The following is a 17,194-nucleotide window of genomic DNA, read 5'->3' on the forward strand; positions in this document are numbered from 1 at the left end:
TTTTTTTTCTTACCTTTAATAAGAAGTGAATGTACAGACAAACAAAAAGTCTGAGGCAAAAAAAATACTTTTTTTTCAAATATTTTTTATTGTTTGGGCTTGATGAAGCACAGCAAATAATAAGCAATGCTGTGCTTTATCAAAAGACACAAGTATGGAGGTTTATAATATACTTTTCAAAACAGAATTTATGATAGATTAAGTTGTCAATCAAGTAGTTACTTGGTCATAATCTTGATATTTTTTTATGCATTTGATTAATGAACCTAGTATCTTGGTTGATGATGCCACTTCTCCCTCCACTCTCAGGTCTTTGACATGATTCAATTAAATTCAAAATGCTTTATTAACCCAAACAGGGAATTAAATGTTGCAGTAACTCATAGGTTATTTTTCATCCAGGTGTTCTAGGTGTTGATAGCTGCAGGCAGGATGGATCTTATGTAGCGGTATGTCTTACACCAGAGACACTCTGCTGTTGTTTAATAATCTTCTGAAGAGGATGCTCTCTGTTCATCATAATTTTCTTCACTTTATGAAGAATTCTTCTTTGTGAAATAGTCTCCAGAGGTTCTAGAGGAGTTCCTAAAACAGAGCCGGCCGTCTTTTACCCCAGCAGATGATGCAAAAAGAGATCAGACTCTCCACAACAGACATAGAAGATATGTAGCATATTGCTGCAAATGCTGAAGGACCTAAGCTTCCTTAAAACACAAAGAACAGCATAGAAGTCAACTTCTTTGTCATTACACTGTCACAAGTATGAAGCAATACAATGTAGTTTGCATCTATCCAAAAGTGCTATACAGAATATAAATATTTATTTATATGTGTAGACTATGTATGCATGGACTATAAATTGTATATATAAGCAGAGTAATTGTAAGAGGCTACAAAATGTTGGTGGAGTGTTGTGGCCTTGTGGTTAGAGCAGTGCGCTTGTGCTTTGAGAGGGTTGTAAGGGGTGGGGGTGAAGACAGGAAGTCTTATAGATTGATTTTGAAAAATGTATGTAAAATGACACATTTGAGGAAGTTTAATAATCTTGATCTGAACTTTCCATACTAAATAGTCCTTTAATAGTGAAAATATGACACCTTAACTTGTCAAAGAGTGATGATGAGTTTTATGAATATTAATATTAGATATATCATATGAATATCCAAAAATCACTCTAAAACATAATATAATCCTCTCTCCGTGTAAATGGTGACCTCTTCAGCAGCCATAAAGTGCTAGTTAATTACTCATTTAAAAGAGTCTCGAGACACCTAAAACATGCAGGACAGGGATACTCGAGGAGCAGGGCTGGGAACAACCGATGCAACGGCACCAAAAAGCGTAAGTATTCATCTTTTGGGTCAGGGTTAATTTCTTATCTTTTTCTCAGATCTACAGTTTCCAGGACATGCTGGTGGCAGAGAATCCGAAGTTGGTCAGCAAGATAGTGATCGGTCAAAGCTATGAACGCCGCCCACTTAATGTTCTCAAGGTGAAAGATGCCTTAGAAAAGTCTCTTTACCAAAGGTTTAATAAAACAATTGGTTGCTCAAAGCAAATGATAGCTTTAGATAGGAAAACACAATATAAATGTATTTGTATCTGTCTGTTCTGACTGAGTTCTCCTTTTGCTTCCTCTCTCTGTAGTTCAGCACTGGTGGAAGCAACCGTCCTGCCATCTGGATCGACACTGGAATCCATGCCAGAGAGTGGGTCACCCAGGCTAGTGGTGTCTGGTTTGCAAAGAAGGTGCATTAACATTTAACATTTAACAGTTTCTGCAGCCTCTGAACTGAACCTATGGTATTATTTGATGACCTGTTGCCTTTGTCTGTAGATTGTGACTGATTATGGAAAGGACCAATCTCTCACTGCCATCCTCAACAGAATGGACATTTTCTTAGAGATTGTGGTCAACCCTGATGGATACCAGTACACCCACACCAGAGTAAGACAAGCCCAGTTAGACACAAAAACAAAAATCTGTTTTTTTATAGACAGCTTTAAATGTGCTCCTGATAAAGAAATTTATCCTTTTACTAACTAGATATCAGTTAACCAACAGCAGGGTATCACAGTAGGGTGGAGATTTGTAGGAGGACCCAAATGCACACTGAAGACTTTGACAGATTTATCAGTCAGAACACTCTCTATGTTGCTTCTGTATAAGGTCGTAAGATGGGTGGGGGCCGGTGGGCTCTCCTCATCTTCCGCAAGAAGTACATTCACTTTTGTGCCCCTTTGACCAGTGAGGTGGTGTTTACATTCCAGGTGAGGGTGTCTGTGATGTGCACCCCCACGAATTTGGTGCTGTTGGCCACCTCTACAGCTGAGCTGTTGATGACCAGTGGAACGTGGTTAGGCCGGTTCTTCCTGAAGTCTCTTTTATCTTCTCCAAGTTCAGGTGTTATCTTTGCACCAGTCCACCTGCTGCTCCACCTCCTCTCTGGAGGGAGCAAATGGTTTGGGACGCAGCCCTGAGGGGAGCCTGTGCTTAGGATGATGACATCAGAGGTGTTCTGTACTTGCAGATTTATTATCCAAAAAAGTGCAATAGAAGCAAAAATCCAAAAACGTAAATCCACAAAAACTGAGAAACAGGAATACTCACAAAAAGGGGCAATGAAATTACAGCAAACCAGCAACAGGTGCATACAGTATATATCAGAGAGAGAAACAAAGACCAGGCTAATCAGCAGACTGGGAGCACGTGTGAATAGATGAGTCTAGAAAGGAGCTGAGGAAAAGGGGACTGACACAAGAGAGCAAGAGAGAACTCAAATACAATCAAAAATAACAAAAATAACACAAAATGGAAATAAAGGCAATGAAAACTCAAATATAAAACTTAAACAGAACCAAAACCATGACACAAGGAAACCCAATAAAATATGAACATTGAAGAGTTTTATGATGTTTCCAGGACCGTATGTGGCGTAAGAATAGGAGACCAAACCGTGGCTCCAGGTGTGTCGGCGTAGACCTCAACAGGAACTGGAATGCTGGTTTTGGAGGTATTCCTTTTTTCTTTAAAGGGAAATCAAACAAGTCACTGTAAAAACAAACCAAAGCATGACACTGTTTAATGCAAAATTAGGTTAAGAATCAGGAAAAGCTTAGCTTAGAATTTTTTTATTTGTTAATAGATTTTTTTTACATTAAATAATATCCTAAGGAAGAAAATAAATTCTTCATTCTTACAAAGCGGGTTGTGTTTTTCCTCATTTGAAAAGGTAAGGTTAAGTTTTGCAACTTTTTCAGAGCACAAGCACTGGTCTTACCTACTGGGCCAACACTTCCCTGTAAAACTGCAGTATTGGAGGATAAAAGTAGAAATAGAAGAATGAAGTGATTCCTATATCCTGAAGCAGCCTAAGCCTGTCGCAGAATAACTATAGATATGGATCAGGATGACGTGACCAATCCAAAGCCTCTTTCCCACTGAAATTACCGGGTTAACCCAGGTTTTTAAATGGCACAATTTGGCTCACTTCCCATTGGCAAAAAAAGCTGGGTGTGCGTTCCCGCTGGCAAGCTCACGTGACCTCTAGCCCCCCGCCACTGCATGTCTGGTGACACCATCATTCTGGGCTAGCGTTGTTGATTTCACTAGTGTGACAGAAATCAGGAAAGTAAAGAATGGAGAGCAACATGTAAGGGAGCCAGGGCATAGTGTGTGCAGTTTAGCTGTTTTATCTGTCCAAATCCCTCTAACCAGTGCTGCACCATATTTATCAAATTTTAAAAGATTTGTCTCGGCCTGTTAGAGCCAGTGTTGTTTTTTACAGTTATCTTAGATTTAGTCTTAGTCTTATGGACGAAAACTATTGTGGTCTGAAAATGTAGTTTCTCTTATTTCATATATAAATGTATCCTATTTACTCAGTATAAAAGTTTTCACTCAGGCTGTTTCACCTGCAAGGCAACACAATTCCCCTGTGTGAGGGTGTTTTTAGACAAGACATGCCTTATTTCCATAATAAGTAGTTTTGCACCAATACCAGTATCGGGCGGGGCCAAATCCAGCACTAAAATTGTGGTATCGGTATTGGTGAGTACCAACAAATAGGACACCGATACTATTCAACTATTGTCACCCATTCCAGGTAGACAATAAAAAGTTCTACTGGATTCACTTTGTCTTAGTCCTTTTCTTGCTTCACAAAGGTAGGTAGCACCTTGACAAAGCCATGATGGCAATTATTTTACATCCAAGTTGTATGCAGTTCTTCATATACACACACACACACACACACACACACACACACACACACACACACACACACACACACACACACACACACACACACACACACACACATTAATTTGAATAGATAGAAACAAGAACTATGACAGAAAAATATTCAAAGATCTATGTACCTTTTCACAAGTCATGATCCAAAAATCAATAGTATGCAATGAAATATTTACTTTAAATATAATTTAGGGATTACTTTTGGTAGAAATAAAGAAGGTTTAGCATCACCACTTTTGAGCTGGAAGAAATAGAATCTTACTAGTTAGACAAAAGGATTTTTTACGCTTGGCAAAGGATGATCAACCACATATAATTATCAAGTAGTGAGTGCAGGAAGAGCCATACTGCTGAGAGCGAACCATCAGTATGGAGCGTAAAGCGCAGTCGGCGCTATGTGCGAGCAAAGAAGCATTTCTGCTTAAGCACAGCTGGAAGAGCAGAGTTTGTGGGAGTTCAGTGCCCCTTACCATTCCAACTTATTTTCACCCCTGCCGCTGCTGACATCTATCTGTGGTCATGCAGAGTGAGCATCATTGCACGCCAGATGGTGGGCATGACCAAACAAGATGCAGCAGTGCGACTGATACTGTTAAATTGTCTAATGGATTACAGCACAATTTTATTTTATTTTATTTAGTCTCAAAGATGAAAACTCACACCCATGAGTCGTCAACTTTTCGTAAGCAGAGATCCACGCATGCTGATCAGAGCCTAGGCAATTTTAACACGGGTTGCAAGTCTGAGCTACGTAGAGGTCTTAATAGCACCTCTTTTGTTGTCTTGTAACGTTAAAGGTGTACATCACCCTTTAACCCCTGTTTGTAATAGTAATTAGCCTGCCTGGTTTCCTACTGACCTTAAGGTTCTTAAAAAAATCTAATCTCAACAAAATAGACTCCTTGGTAACATTTAAACACAAGGTGTTTTATTCAGTCTTGTGCCAGGACTGAGTTTATTTAGATGGATTTTTTAATTATGTCCTCTTGGAAACATACTCTAGTAAGTATATATATTTTAAGTCTACTCATTCCAGATTTAATGCAGCTGAGCTGATTACTCTGTCTGTATTTCTAATTTTTTAACTTATTTTATTGGGGTGTTAAATTACATACTCTAACGCTGTACAGCTCCTTTATCATTCCTATGGTTGTGTTTAATAAGTCTTGTAATTAAAGTGGTGTGTTATATTGTGGTGGCGTTCCTGTAGGTAGCTCTTTCCACTATAACACATGTTTTAGCTTATTCCATTGAATACCGAAAATACCAATTCATATGTGCTGTTTGTCCTCCAATGCTTAAAACATCCAGGGCAAGGTTCCAGCAGAGATCCTTGTTCAAACATCTACCACGGAGCCAGAGCTCATTCTGAGCCTGAAGTCACTTCCATTGTAAACTTTCTGAGATCCCATGGCAACATCAAGGCCTTCATTGCCATCCATTCCTACTCACAGATGCTCTTGTACCCTTATGGCTATACAAGGGTCCCTGCAAAAGATGACGCTGAGCTGGTAAAAACACTTTTAGTTGCATTAAGCAAATTCATTAAAAGATTCCTTCAGCATTTTTTTAAGCTCTGTTGTTTGGTAACCACGAGAACTTTTTTTTTGCAGAAACAAGTGGCTCAAAAGGCAGTCACTGCTCTGACCTCTTTGTATGGCACTCCGTATAGATATGGTAGCATCATCAGCACTATCTGTAAGTCCCCGAAACGTTTGGCCATGATACAGACTAGCTTTGATGTGACTTTGCTTAAACTGGTGCTATTGTTAAAGTGATAGCGAGCATCTATTATTGAGAGAGCAACATTACTGAGATCTAAGACTAAAAACAAGTACCAGTACCAGCAGTGTCTGGTTGTATCACACATGCCAATCCTCATTTTAAATTTACTGATAAGATAACTTTCAGCAAAAATATTTCCATACAGGAGTCAATGGAATATATTCTACCTGAGTTCCCTGAAATCAGGAAAAAACTGTGTAAAGTTTAATATTTTCTTTTCATTGTAGACCAATCTAGTGGTGGTTCCATTGACTGGACCTACAACCAGGGAATCAAGTACTCTTACACCTTTGAGCTGAGGGACACCGGCATCTTCGGCTTCATCCTCCCTGCCAATCAAATCATCCCCACTGCAAACGAGACATGGCTGGCTCTGAAGAGCATCATGGATCACACCTTCAAGAACCCATACTGAGAGAAATATGCAGAGTTATGGCAAATAACGTGTGGCTATCCGGCTTTTGGCATGCATACTTTTGGAGTATTATAGGGAAAAATAAAAATGCATACTGAAAAACTTGTCAATGATTATCGCTTTCTTGAAATAGTAGAACTGAAGGTAAGCTGGATCAGAGCTCTAAGCCATGGACATCTAAGTGTTGATGAAAACAAGTCATAACCTTCCCCATGCCAGAGTGTAGAGAACATCAGAAAAAGCTCTAAATAGATATTATTACTTCTGTATGGTTTTCTTTACATGTAGAACATTACTGTACAATTGTAGACATGTCTACATTGATCAGTTTATGGCATAAACGAACATGATATGTGACCTCATTGTATTTTATAATGTGTTTCTCGTTCCAGTCTGGACACACAGTAAATGTTCCAGCCACACCTAATACTCACAAGCATAGTCAGAAAAGTAATCAGAGCACATTACATGTCAATAATTGCTCAGCTAAAAGCCTCTTAAACTAACTGACAATTCTGTAGTATTCCCCCCCAAACACCAGACGTCATTAAGACATTAGTTTTTAGGCTAAATCTGGTCAGTCTGTCATAGTCTTGATTTAGACCAGAAATTGCTATTAAAAATGAAGCTCTGTTTGGTTGGTCTGATTTTGTCCCAATTTAGTCCTATAATAGATGTTGAAAAGACGTTGCAAACTTAGTTTTCACAGTCTTTTCAATTATCTCAGAATTATGGCTTTTCACATTTCCCTTTTTAACAAAATGTAGACGTGGTTTGGACACAAATCATGTTGTCTTTTCAGAGAGTGTCAGGACTTTACTTAAAAGGCAAAGGGGATAGGAGCTGAAAATCTAACTTTCATAACTTTTATAGTGGGAAAAAAGTATTCAACAATTCACCCTAGTTAAATAAACGGAGATGGATGGATTTCACTTAGTTGGCACATTTATTCATATCTTTGCAAAGAGAGAACAGTTCATCATACAGCCCTTATGGCACAGTATTCAACAATGGAAAAGTAGTCAGAGTCAAAACAAATTACAGCCACTTTGATTAACAGTACCATGTTATGAATAAACCTTAAGAAAGAATCTGGCTTGTTATGGGAAGAAGCTATGTCTAGTCCACAAATACCATCACGCAGAGAATTGTGTTGCCTTGAAGGTGAAACAGACTGAGTGAAAACTTTTATAGTGAGTAAATAGGATAAATTAATATATTAGAAGATAAATCTAAATTTTCCGACAACACTTTCTACTTCTGAAGGCAGACAAAAACATAATTTATTGTCTTTGGACCTGAATCCCTGAAAATGAAGCTGATTTGTCAGTCAGTCTTTTGGATGGGATTAAATTAATCTAAGATAATAAAGTAAAAGATCTTGAAGGTATTTTTGATCAGGACCTATAATTTTAATATATTATACGTCCTTTTAAATCCCATTTTAAACAGATTTCTAGATGTTCCTTCTTTCATCTCTGGAATATTGCAAATAAATATTCTGTCCAGGGGTAATGCTGAGAAACTAGTCCATGCATTAGTCCATACTTTAAGGCTCACTATTGTAGTTCTTTACCATCAGGAAGTTCGCTAACTTTAGCTCGGTGGTGGACAAGGTACTTAATCGTAGTACTTCGGTAAAAGAATTTATACTCATCAAATCTTACTCAATCACAATGCTCACTTTCAAAAAATACATAAGTATCCAAAAGTACAAATTACATTTTCTAATATTAGTATGATCCAGAATGCTGCAGCCAGAGTTCTGATGAAAATTAAAAAGAGAGATATCTCTCCTATCCTGGCTTCTCTTCATTGGCTTCTTGTTAATTCCAGAATAGCATTTAAAATCCTCCTTCTCACATATAAAGCCTTAAATGGCCAAGCTCCATCTTATATCAGAGATCTGATTGTTCCTTATGTCCGTAACAGAGCACTTTGCTCTCAATCTGCAGGTTTACTAGTGTTTCCTAGAATTTCTAAAAGTAGAATGGAAGTCAGATCTTTTAGTTTCAGGCTCCTCTCCTGTGGAACCAACTACCAGTTTTAGTCCGTGAGGCAGACACCATGTTTACTTTTAAGGCTAGGCTTAAAACGTTCCTTTTTGATAAAGTTTATAGTTAGAGTGGCTTAGGTTATCCTGAACTATTTTTATAGTTATGCTGCTATAGGGTTAGACTGCTGGAGCGGCCGCATCCACCAGCCTTTCATAGTTAAAGGCTGCCGCTCTGCAGCCTCTAGGTTTTGTCACCAACTTTCAGTGGCTCCCTCTGTGTAGTGTGTACACCATCACACAATGAGATAAAGCAAAAAGAGGTGAGTGCTTGTTTCAATAAAATGGTGCATCTAGTAAATTTAAACCAACAGCAATGAAAATGTCTTTAAGTTTCGACACACTGCCTATGATAAACAATACCTTTTATCACTCAGCCCAACTTCTCTCAGGAAATAAAGTCTAAACCCACACATAACAGCACAAATAACACTGCAGGTAGTGGATTATTTCCAGTCCTCACCCTTTATCCATAGCTGAGATTGTCCCCACACATAGACACCAATGCAAAGAAGGTGTCTAAACTACACAAAAACTGTTACGAGCTTTATCTTCAGGTCAGACATTTAAAAATATAAAACATGTATAAAAAAAAAACAATGAAAAATTGTTTCAAAGAGAAAACAGGAAAGTTAATCTAAAAAAGCCTTATTTTTGGATTGTATTTTTTTTCCCACATTTTTTGGATGAATAAATACTAATGTATTTATTTTAGTCCTACTTCCCTTTTCCTAATTTTCTTGTTTTTTTTCTTATTTACTTGTGAGGCCGCAATTGTAAATAAGAACTTGTTCTGAATGAAAATAAAGGTATAAAACATCACTGATCTCACAAAGAAGAAATTCAGTTCTGCATCTTAACCCGTCCCTTTGTGGAGCAGTGGGCTGCAACAGTGCGGCATCTGGGGAGCAATCAGGGTTAAGGGTCTTGCTCAGGGACACAGAGTGCAGGTTGTGGGGATAGAACCGGGTACTTGCACACTTCTCATGGTTTTGGCGCACTGCTCTAACCACTAGGCCTCCAATCCCTTAAGATTGCAGAGCTGTAACATACAGGTTTAGATAAGATGTTTGAAATCTAAGCAAACTAGTTAAGGTGGAATACATCCTAAAACTCATCCAGACATTATGATCAATGCTGAAATAAGAGCCTTCCCAATAGATTTTCTTATTCTGTTTATTAAGCGAGAAATTTATCCATTCCTGCAAAAAAAAAAATCTAATGATTTAGCATTAATTTACAAACATAATTATTCAACCACTCCATGTTAATTGAATATTACTCATTGTGACAAAACGGTGAAGACATTCTCTTTTAAATAAACAGACAGCAGTGGACAAAACAGATAGGCCACAGATGATCAATGCCGTAGTTTTAATTGATCTGCAGTTTTTTCTCTGATTGCAAGCATGCCTTTTTTAATTAAAACAGATGAGGCACTGCAAAACTTTCAACCACAAAAACATCTCCAGCTGCTGATCTTATCCGATCAAGGCCAATGGTGAATAATTAATTTAGTTAAAAAAGCCACTAAAAACTGAAACATTTTACACAGCTAGCAAGCCAGGCTTTAATCAAACATCTGATATAATAAAGAAATTCACAGCTTTGCCTTTGGTCCCCTCAGTAAAAGGAGTTTAGAAAAAGCAAATCTGAACGAGTCACTTAAAGTAAAATTTGAGTGCAAGCATGCCTTTTTTTTTTTTTTTTTTTTAAGTAAAACAGATCAGGCACTCTGCAAAACTTCCAACCACAAAAACATTTCAAACTGCTGATCATCAAGACCAATGGTGAATAATTAGTTTGGTTAAAAAAGCCACTAAAAACAAACATTTTACACAGCTGGCAAGCCAGGCTTTAATTAAACATCTGATATGATAAAGAAATTCACAGCATTGCCTTTGGTCCCCTCAGTAAAAGGATCTTAGAAAAAGCAACGAGTCACTTAAACTAAAATCTGAGTGCAAGCATGGATTTTTTTAAAGTAAAACAGATCAGGCACTCTGCAAAACTTAGAATACAGAGAAGCAATTTAAACAGCAAAATCACATCAAAGATCACAGCAAAGAACATTTCTGCATGAAAACAGGATTTGATCAGCTGAACCTGATTCATCCAAAGTAAATGTGTTTCCAAAGTGTTGATGAAATAAGGCAACTGCAAAAAGTAGTGAAATGTCTGTAGCCAATGTCCACCCACGAAGTGGTTACATCAAAACATTCTGAGGACGTTTTCTGATGGAGGTATGGTTGTTGTTTGGCAGAGGTGTTATTTCCAGGGTCTACTGCTCTGGGCCCTGGAGCCATTTCTCCCCGCTGTGGAGGAGCTGTGACGACTGGAAGCTATGGACCGGCTGCTGCTGGATGATGTGCGGCTGGATAGGCGACCTGCAGGGGAGGAAGAAAAAAAAAAGGTAAAAAAAAAAAGGTAAAAAGCTCTGGTTCGATTTTAGAAAATTAAGTGAAAGCAGATAGAGAAGGATTGTCTCTTTTTGGTCCAAGCTGAAATGCAAGAATTACATTTTTTTTTTCAACCAAAACACATGCTGATAAAAATTATGGAAATTAACCAAAAAACTGCCCTGTAAATGTTTATTTTATGTTTATCAATATTCTATCCAGCTGTATGACGAAGACATCACATAATGAAAGAGACAAATATCTAATGAAATAGATAAAGGGGGAAATTACCACACGGATGCAGCATAATCCAAACATTCTACTGCAAACATGTTGAGCTTGAACTATTAATTGGATTCATCAATTAATACAGGCCTTTAGCCTTGCATTCCTGATGACACTCATTAATATCTACAAACCAGAAATCCTCAGGCGACATACAGCACTGTACTGCATTAAGGAGAGGATGACCAGGGCCATGTATTGCCAGATTTTGGGGAACAGCCTCCTTCCCTCAGAGCATTGGAGGTGGGTTGAGGCTGGGTCTTCTAACATGACAATGACCCGAAGCACGCAGCCAGGATAACCAAGGAGTGGCTCTGGAAGAAGCATATCTAGGTTCTGTGGCCTAGCCAGTCTCCAGACCTTAACCCAATAGACAATATTTGAAGCGAGCTCAAACGCCGTGTTTTTTAGCATCAGTCCAGAAACCGGACTGATCTAGAGAAAATCTTTGTGGAAGAGAGGGTCAAAATCCCTCCTGCAGTGAGTGTGCAAACCTGGTGAAAAACTACAGGAAAGGTTTGACCTCTGCAATTGCAAATAAAGGCTACTGTACCAAATAATATCATTGATTTTCTCAGGTGTTAAAATACTTATTTGTAGCTGCATCATACAAATAAATAGCTAAAATCATATATTGTGATTTCTGATTTTATTTTTAATTTTTTTATTATTATGTGTCTTACAGTGGACATGCTCCTATGATAACAATTTCAGATCCCTCCAAGATTTATACAGTAAGTATGATAACTTGCAACATAGCAGGGAGTTCAAATACTTATTTTCCTCACTGTAATTTAAGCTTCACTTGGTTTAAATTCTGTAAAAAGATCTTTAAGGAACCTTTTGTCATCTGATTATTGATTGGTTGATAAACAGAGTCCTGGATTATAAAAATAATCATGTTGCATCCAACATACCTGTTAACATACTGTTACATTCTGTTGACATTATTCATGCATAGCACCTGATATCAGTCACGCACCCAACAGCAATAAAAAAATAGATGTGTGCACTAATCGGCCCGAACTGTGTCCATTTATACCTGCAAAGGCACCAAACACACATCAGTGGCAACCAGCCTGCACACATAACAATACGGTCATAAAGAGATGATCTGATAGATGTACATGTGAGTCAGAAATGTTCAATATCAACCTTCCACCACAAAGTTTTGTGTGCAAGTCATGGGCAAGACACATTTTCTTATGTTCATCCTTTGGGGCAGTTATAGCTTCTTTTACACCCAAAATATTATCATCATAACAATTTATAAACTCATTTTCCAATTTCAGAACAATTTAGCTTGTGAGTTTCCCAACTTAGCAATTGGTTTCTTTTTCTGTAAGAAATGGAAGATTAGCTCATTTGTAATAGTTTCTAGTTTGAAAATGAGCAGCTCTTTTCTTTTAAGGGACAGTGAGAAACAAACTTGGCTTTTTAATTTAAAAATCAAGAATTGCTTTGAATATATATCAACTCTTCTAAAGTCTAATGACATCAAATCAAAATTGAAAGCTTTGTCATAGCTCAGAGTGAGTACTTTTTAGATACATAAAGGGTGGTGCAGCCAATGGGAGATGCCTTGTTGGGACACCATTTTTCATCAGAGTAGCTGAAAGGAGACAAACTTGCCAGCCTTGTGAGTTTTACCTGTAATTGAAAATGTTCTGAAGGCACGGGAGGAGTTTATAAAACTGGCAAAAAAAAACCCACAGATCATTCTTCCTTCTACTTTCTGTTATAATGGAGAACTATCTGAACTTACAACAAACAACAAAAAAAAAACAAAGGAAAATATACGATAACTACATCTGTGCCAATGACCCACATCTTTCAGGCTTTCTGCTGGTCAGGTAAGGTAATTCAATATAATGGAGGAGTTTATTTTGGCATAATGTTAGAAACTGGACAGTTTACTCCAGCAACTAGTCTGTCCCCTGAAAGAGACGGCTAGATTGTTTGTTAGCCTACTGGATGAGCTTTGATGCAACAGTTCATAGCTCTTCACAAAAGTCAGATCCGGTTACCAGCTTCAGCTTCTTTCGTACAAAGTCATGTTATATGCCTATTTTAAAAGGAAAATCCAGTTTATGATAAAATAAAGTTATATATTTAAAGCTATCTTCCTTTTTGAGCCTAAACAGAAGCACAGCACCGGGTGCAATGAGCTGACCTACTGGCAGTACTTCTGAACTACCAGAAACCAGATGGTGGCCAGTAACTCCTGATCATGTTGTAATGCCTTGCAGAAAACCTACAGCTTGTAGATGCATTGCTAACATCAGTAGCACTATTAGCAAGGACATGTACTAAATCTATCTATCATAATCTATCAACTTCACAGACATCAGAGCACATCCTGAGTTTTAGTGAAATTCAAAATTCCGACTGTTTTCTTAACATAACTCAAGTTTGATCCCTTTTGGAATCAAACATCATCTTGCTTCTTTTTAAACTTGATCTTGAATTTTTTCTTTTTTTCTCAGCTACACTGAGAGCTCCACAGTTGCCCGCCTTTATTGCTTCGACTTGTTGACCAAATGCATAAATGAGAAGTGCTGTAATCCTGGTCACATGATGTAATGGTAAATGTACACACAACGGCTACATTTACTAAAAAATAAAAACTAAACTTAAAAAACTAAAACAAATACTTGGCCAGCAAAAAACCACAATATGTCATAAAAACTTTCTATGCAACCAGAGTGAGTAACTGGCATATATAGAAAAAAATGTCAGATAACATGGCTGTAACTTTAAATATATTGTTCTAGATCTGACTAAATTAGACATGATAATTAAAGAATCATGGCTGCAAATACAGGGACAGTTTCTATAAATTATAACCAATGTGGGCCCCAGTGGAAACACAGCCTGAATAATAAGAAAACACATTAAATGGGGAGTTAAAATAAAGAGCCATAACAAATCATTCCCAATTAAAATGCACAGACCTTTCTAATTGTCCATTTTTTTGTTTCGTTTTTTACTTTCTGACTGGGTTATTTCTTACTCTGTGAGTTACTGGGGACGGTTATCTCATCCAGCTGCTCCTGGATCTTGTCCAGCTCATCCGATGTAAACCTCCAACGTTTCTCGGCAGCTTGAGCTGACTGTTGGACCACAGAGCATTTCCTCCCCTTCGATGAGTTAGGAGAGGAGAGGCATGATGCTGGGATGCAGCCTGTCGTCATCCCGCTTGGAAACTTCTGGGCGATTACTCTAAGACCTTGGAGAGGAGGACAGAGGAAGGTTGTGGATCTTAAATATGAGCATTGCTGACTGGAAATATCTCTTTGAAGTTAGATTAGTTCGCTTAATCGAATTATTAAAAACAACCACAAAACAGGAATTTAAAAAATATTGACATATTGAGTACCTTAATGAAAAAGAACACAGTGATTCAGGAGGTAAACGATGGGGCAGAGGCGCCATCAAACAGGAATAAGGTTCCTGCTTCTCACCTTAACATTCATCACTAAAAAGGCTTCTCTGTGAATGTGGTGGAGAAAACTGCCAGATCATTTCCTGGAAGGTTGAATTTGCAAACTCAGAGTTTTGTGAAAAAAAAAATGTGCTGAATGATCGACTGACTTTAATCTGACCTAGTAAAATTTAAGACAGGAAAACCGTCTTACTTTTATTGCAAAAGGAAATATCTCCCAGTGAATGTGCTAACATTTAGAGTCTTGTAGGTCTAGCTCAACTTCAGATCACTTTTATCTACAGACATCTGGCTCTATACAGGCTGTCATCAGCAATTGTTAGAGCTTTTATGGTGCTTAAAAACAAACAAACAGGGATCTGTTGTTTATCTTAGTGAGATTAAGTCATTTGGTCAGAAATGACATGAGGCTCCTCCCCTGCAGCGCCTGCAGGTTTAGGCTAGAGGTAAGTTAAATGGATCAAAGAAGCTGGACCACTAAAAGCTAAAATCAAAACGTTTCCCACAAGAAGAAATCTTTATAGGATTAATTTATGGAAGCCCAAAAGGGCCATGATTAGAGATTGTAAACAGGTAATATTTCTGTTGTAAATAGAAAACTCCAACTTACATTATTAGTAAATATTAAATACATATTTTACTTCATGGCCATTTATTTCTCACTGTACAAATCAATTTTTTTCTTGCATAAAAAAAGTAAGTCATTATGACTGACTTGGATTTATGAAGGCGATCTGCAGCTGACTTTTGCACCAATGAACATGAAGCCAAAAGGCTTTTTGTAAAAATTTTAAATGAATGTCTTTAGGCAAAAATTTTCCAAATATTTGACGCAATGTTTTATTGGAATCATAACATCGATTGATCAATTACTCTAATTTCTAAATAAACTACATATTAGATATAAGGGTTCACAGGTTACTAAGTGGTAGGAGTATGATGCTCATAGGAAAAAAAACTCTTCTTTATAGAAGCTGGTTTTCAAAACTAGAGGGAAATGATAAATATCTCCATTTAATCTGAGGAAATCAGGTGGCAAACATATTAAAAAAACTCACAAAAAAACAAACAAACACTGGAAGAATGTTGATGTTCTGAAAGGCCAAGCAAGAGCCCAAAATAAACAGAGAATCTTTGGATCTGTAACACCGCATATTTAGAAACATTATTACATTGAGCTTTGGTTTTAAGAAGTGCATGGTGGATTTTTCTTAACAATTCCGATGATTTCTGCATCTAAATTCTCAAATTCTCCATAAACAGCTGGATGTCTTCTCAAAGTCACAAAAAGGCGTCCCTCACCATTTGATCTCCTGTATGGAGGACTTCTAACATTCCTCATATTGGCGGTGAATATTTAACTTTTAATTTTTATTTGTGCTTTGCAGTTTGTAAAGAAATGTCAGATCCTTTGCTTCAGTGGAATATTTAGCTTTTGTTAATTTGACAACAAAGTTTGTTTTGGTAGTCGATGTATTGGAAAAACAAAAAAAAAACAGTTAATGTGATATTCGTGCCATGGCAATAAAGTTAAATAAGCAACTAAATTACATGACTTTGACAGATTTAGAAAAAAATATATTAATTTTAAAGTTCCTAAACATGACTTTTTTTTATTGTACAGTTTGGGATTAGTGGATTGATAACTAAATACTGCTTCACCTTATTTATATCTGTTTTGAAAAAGAGGAACAGAAGCATTTTGTAATGATCACCACAAGACGTCAGATTGTTATTACAGTAAATAATATTACAAAAATTATTACAAAATACATCAGGGATGTTGCTACACAAGGCAACTTTAAAAAAAATGCACTTTTAGTCACATTTTGAAATCCCAAATTCATACAATATTACATTAAGCAGTTGTAGGATCCCCCTGAGGGCTGTGGACAAGCAATGCTTTAATTCAGTGTCAGACTGATGATATGCAGAGGACGGCCTGCTGACTTTGAAACAAAAGTTTGTTTTAGACACAGTGTTCATTTATGGATAACCTTTTGCTTTTGAATACTATATATCCCCCTCCAATTTTATGTTTTTGAAAAAATTAACATAGTGTAAGAGTCACTAAAAGGAAGGTTTGAGTGAAAATACAAACAAAAGAAAAACTATGGAGTGAATTTATTCAATTATTGTTGTAATGAAAGAAAATGTTTTTTTTCCAAATTGAAATCTGAAAAAAAAAAAAATATAAAAATAGATCAGGAATGAACCTTTGAAAGATGTTTTAATAATTAAAAAAAAGGGTAAATTTGAGGGTAAATTTTTAGTTTTCTCAGATTTAGTTTTCAAACTATTTCTTTTCTTTTTTTTTTTTTTAAAGATTTTACATTTTCACATTTTTGTTTTTCAGAAGAGTTTATCAGATCACATTCCCCTCACATCTGGGTGCGGGCTTTCCTCCGAAGGGAGGACACTGTGGACGTTAGCAACCACACTTTTATTGGTAAATGTTTGCGTCACTGTATTTGGCTTAAGGTGAAGAGAAAGTGATCTGTGAAACGAAACTTAAAAAGAATGCAATCCATAAAACTAAACCAAAAAGAAAATTGAG

At 37.0% G+C, this 17,194-nt stretch overlaps 2 protein-coding genes across 4 annotated transcripts in view; one reads left to right on the forward strand and one right to left on the reverse strand.

Moving 5' to 3' along the window:
- The window catches only part of LOC107083209 (carboxypeptidase A1-like), a 12,210-nt gene extending 5,645 nt beyond the window's left edge, over nt 1-6,565 (forward strand). Inside the window, exons 5-11 of the mRNA XM_015372226.1 lie at nt 1,366-1,492; nt 1,648-1,749; nt 1,838-1,948; nt 2,924-3,014; nt 5,567-5,766; nt 5,869-5,953; nt 6,268-6,565. Of these exons, the coding sequence (XP_015227712.1) occupies nt 1,366-1,492; nt 1,648-1,749; nt 1,838-1,948; nt 2,924-3,014; nt 5,567-5,766; nt 5,869-5,953; nt 6,268-6,455 (904 nt within the window). The 3' untranslated portion in view covers nt 6,456-6,565. The remainder of the gene's footprint in view (nt 1-1,365; nt 1,493-1,647; nt 1,750-1,837; nt 1,949-2,923; nt 3,015-5,566; nt 5,767-5,868; nt 5,954-6,267) is intronic.
- A 3,123-nt stretch (nt 6,566-9,688) lies between these two features.
- The window catches only part of cep41 (centrosomal protein 41kDa), a 20,910-nt gene continuing 13,404 nt past the window's right edge, over nt 9,689-17,194 (reverse strand). For all 3 annotated transcript variants that reach the window (XM_015372212.1, XM_015372211.1, XM_015372210.1), the window contains exons 10-11: nt 14,206-14,421; nt 9,689-10,895 (exon numbers count right to left, since the gene is read on the reverse strand). In XM_015372212.1, coding sequence (XP_015227698.1) covers nt 10,777-10,895; nt 14,206-14,421 — 335 coding nt within the window. In that variant the 3' untranslated portion in view covers nt 9,689-10,776. The remainder of the gene's footprint in view (nt 10,896-14,205; nt 14,422-17,194) is intronic.

The sequence above is a fragment of the Cyprinodon variegatus genome, unplaced genomic scaffold, assembly GCF_000732505.1.
Source record: "Cyprinodon variegatus isolate N-32 unplaced genomic scaffold, C_variegatus-1.0 Scaffold70, whole genome shotgun sequence".
NCBI classification, from domain to species: domain Eukaryota; kingdom Metazoa; phylum Chordata; class Actinopteri; order Cyprinodontiformes; family Cyprinodontidae; genus Cyprinodon; species Cyprinodon variegatus.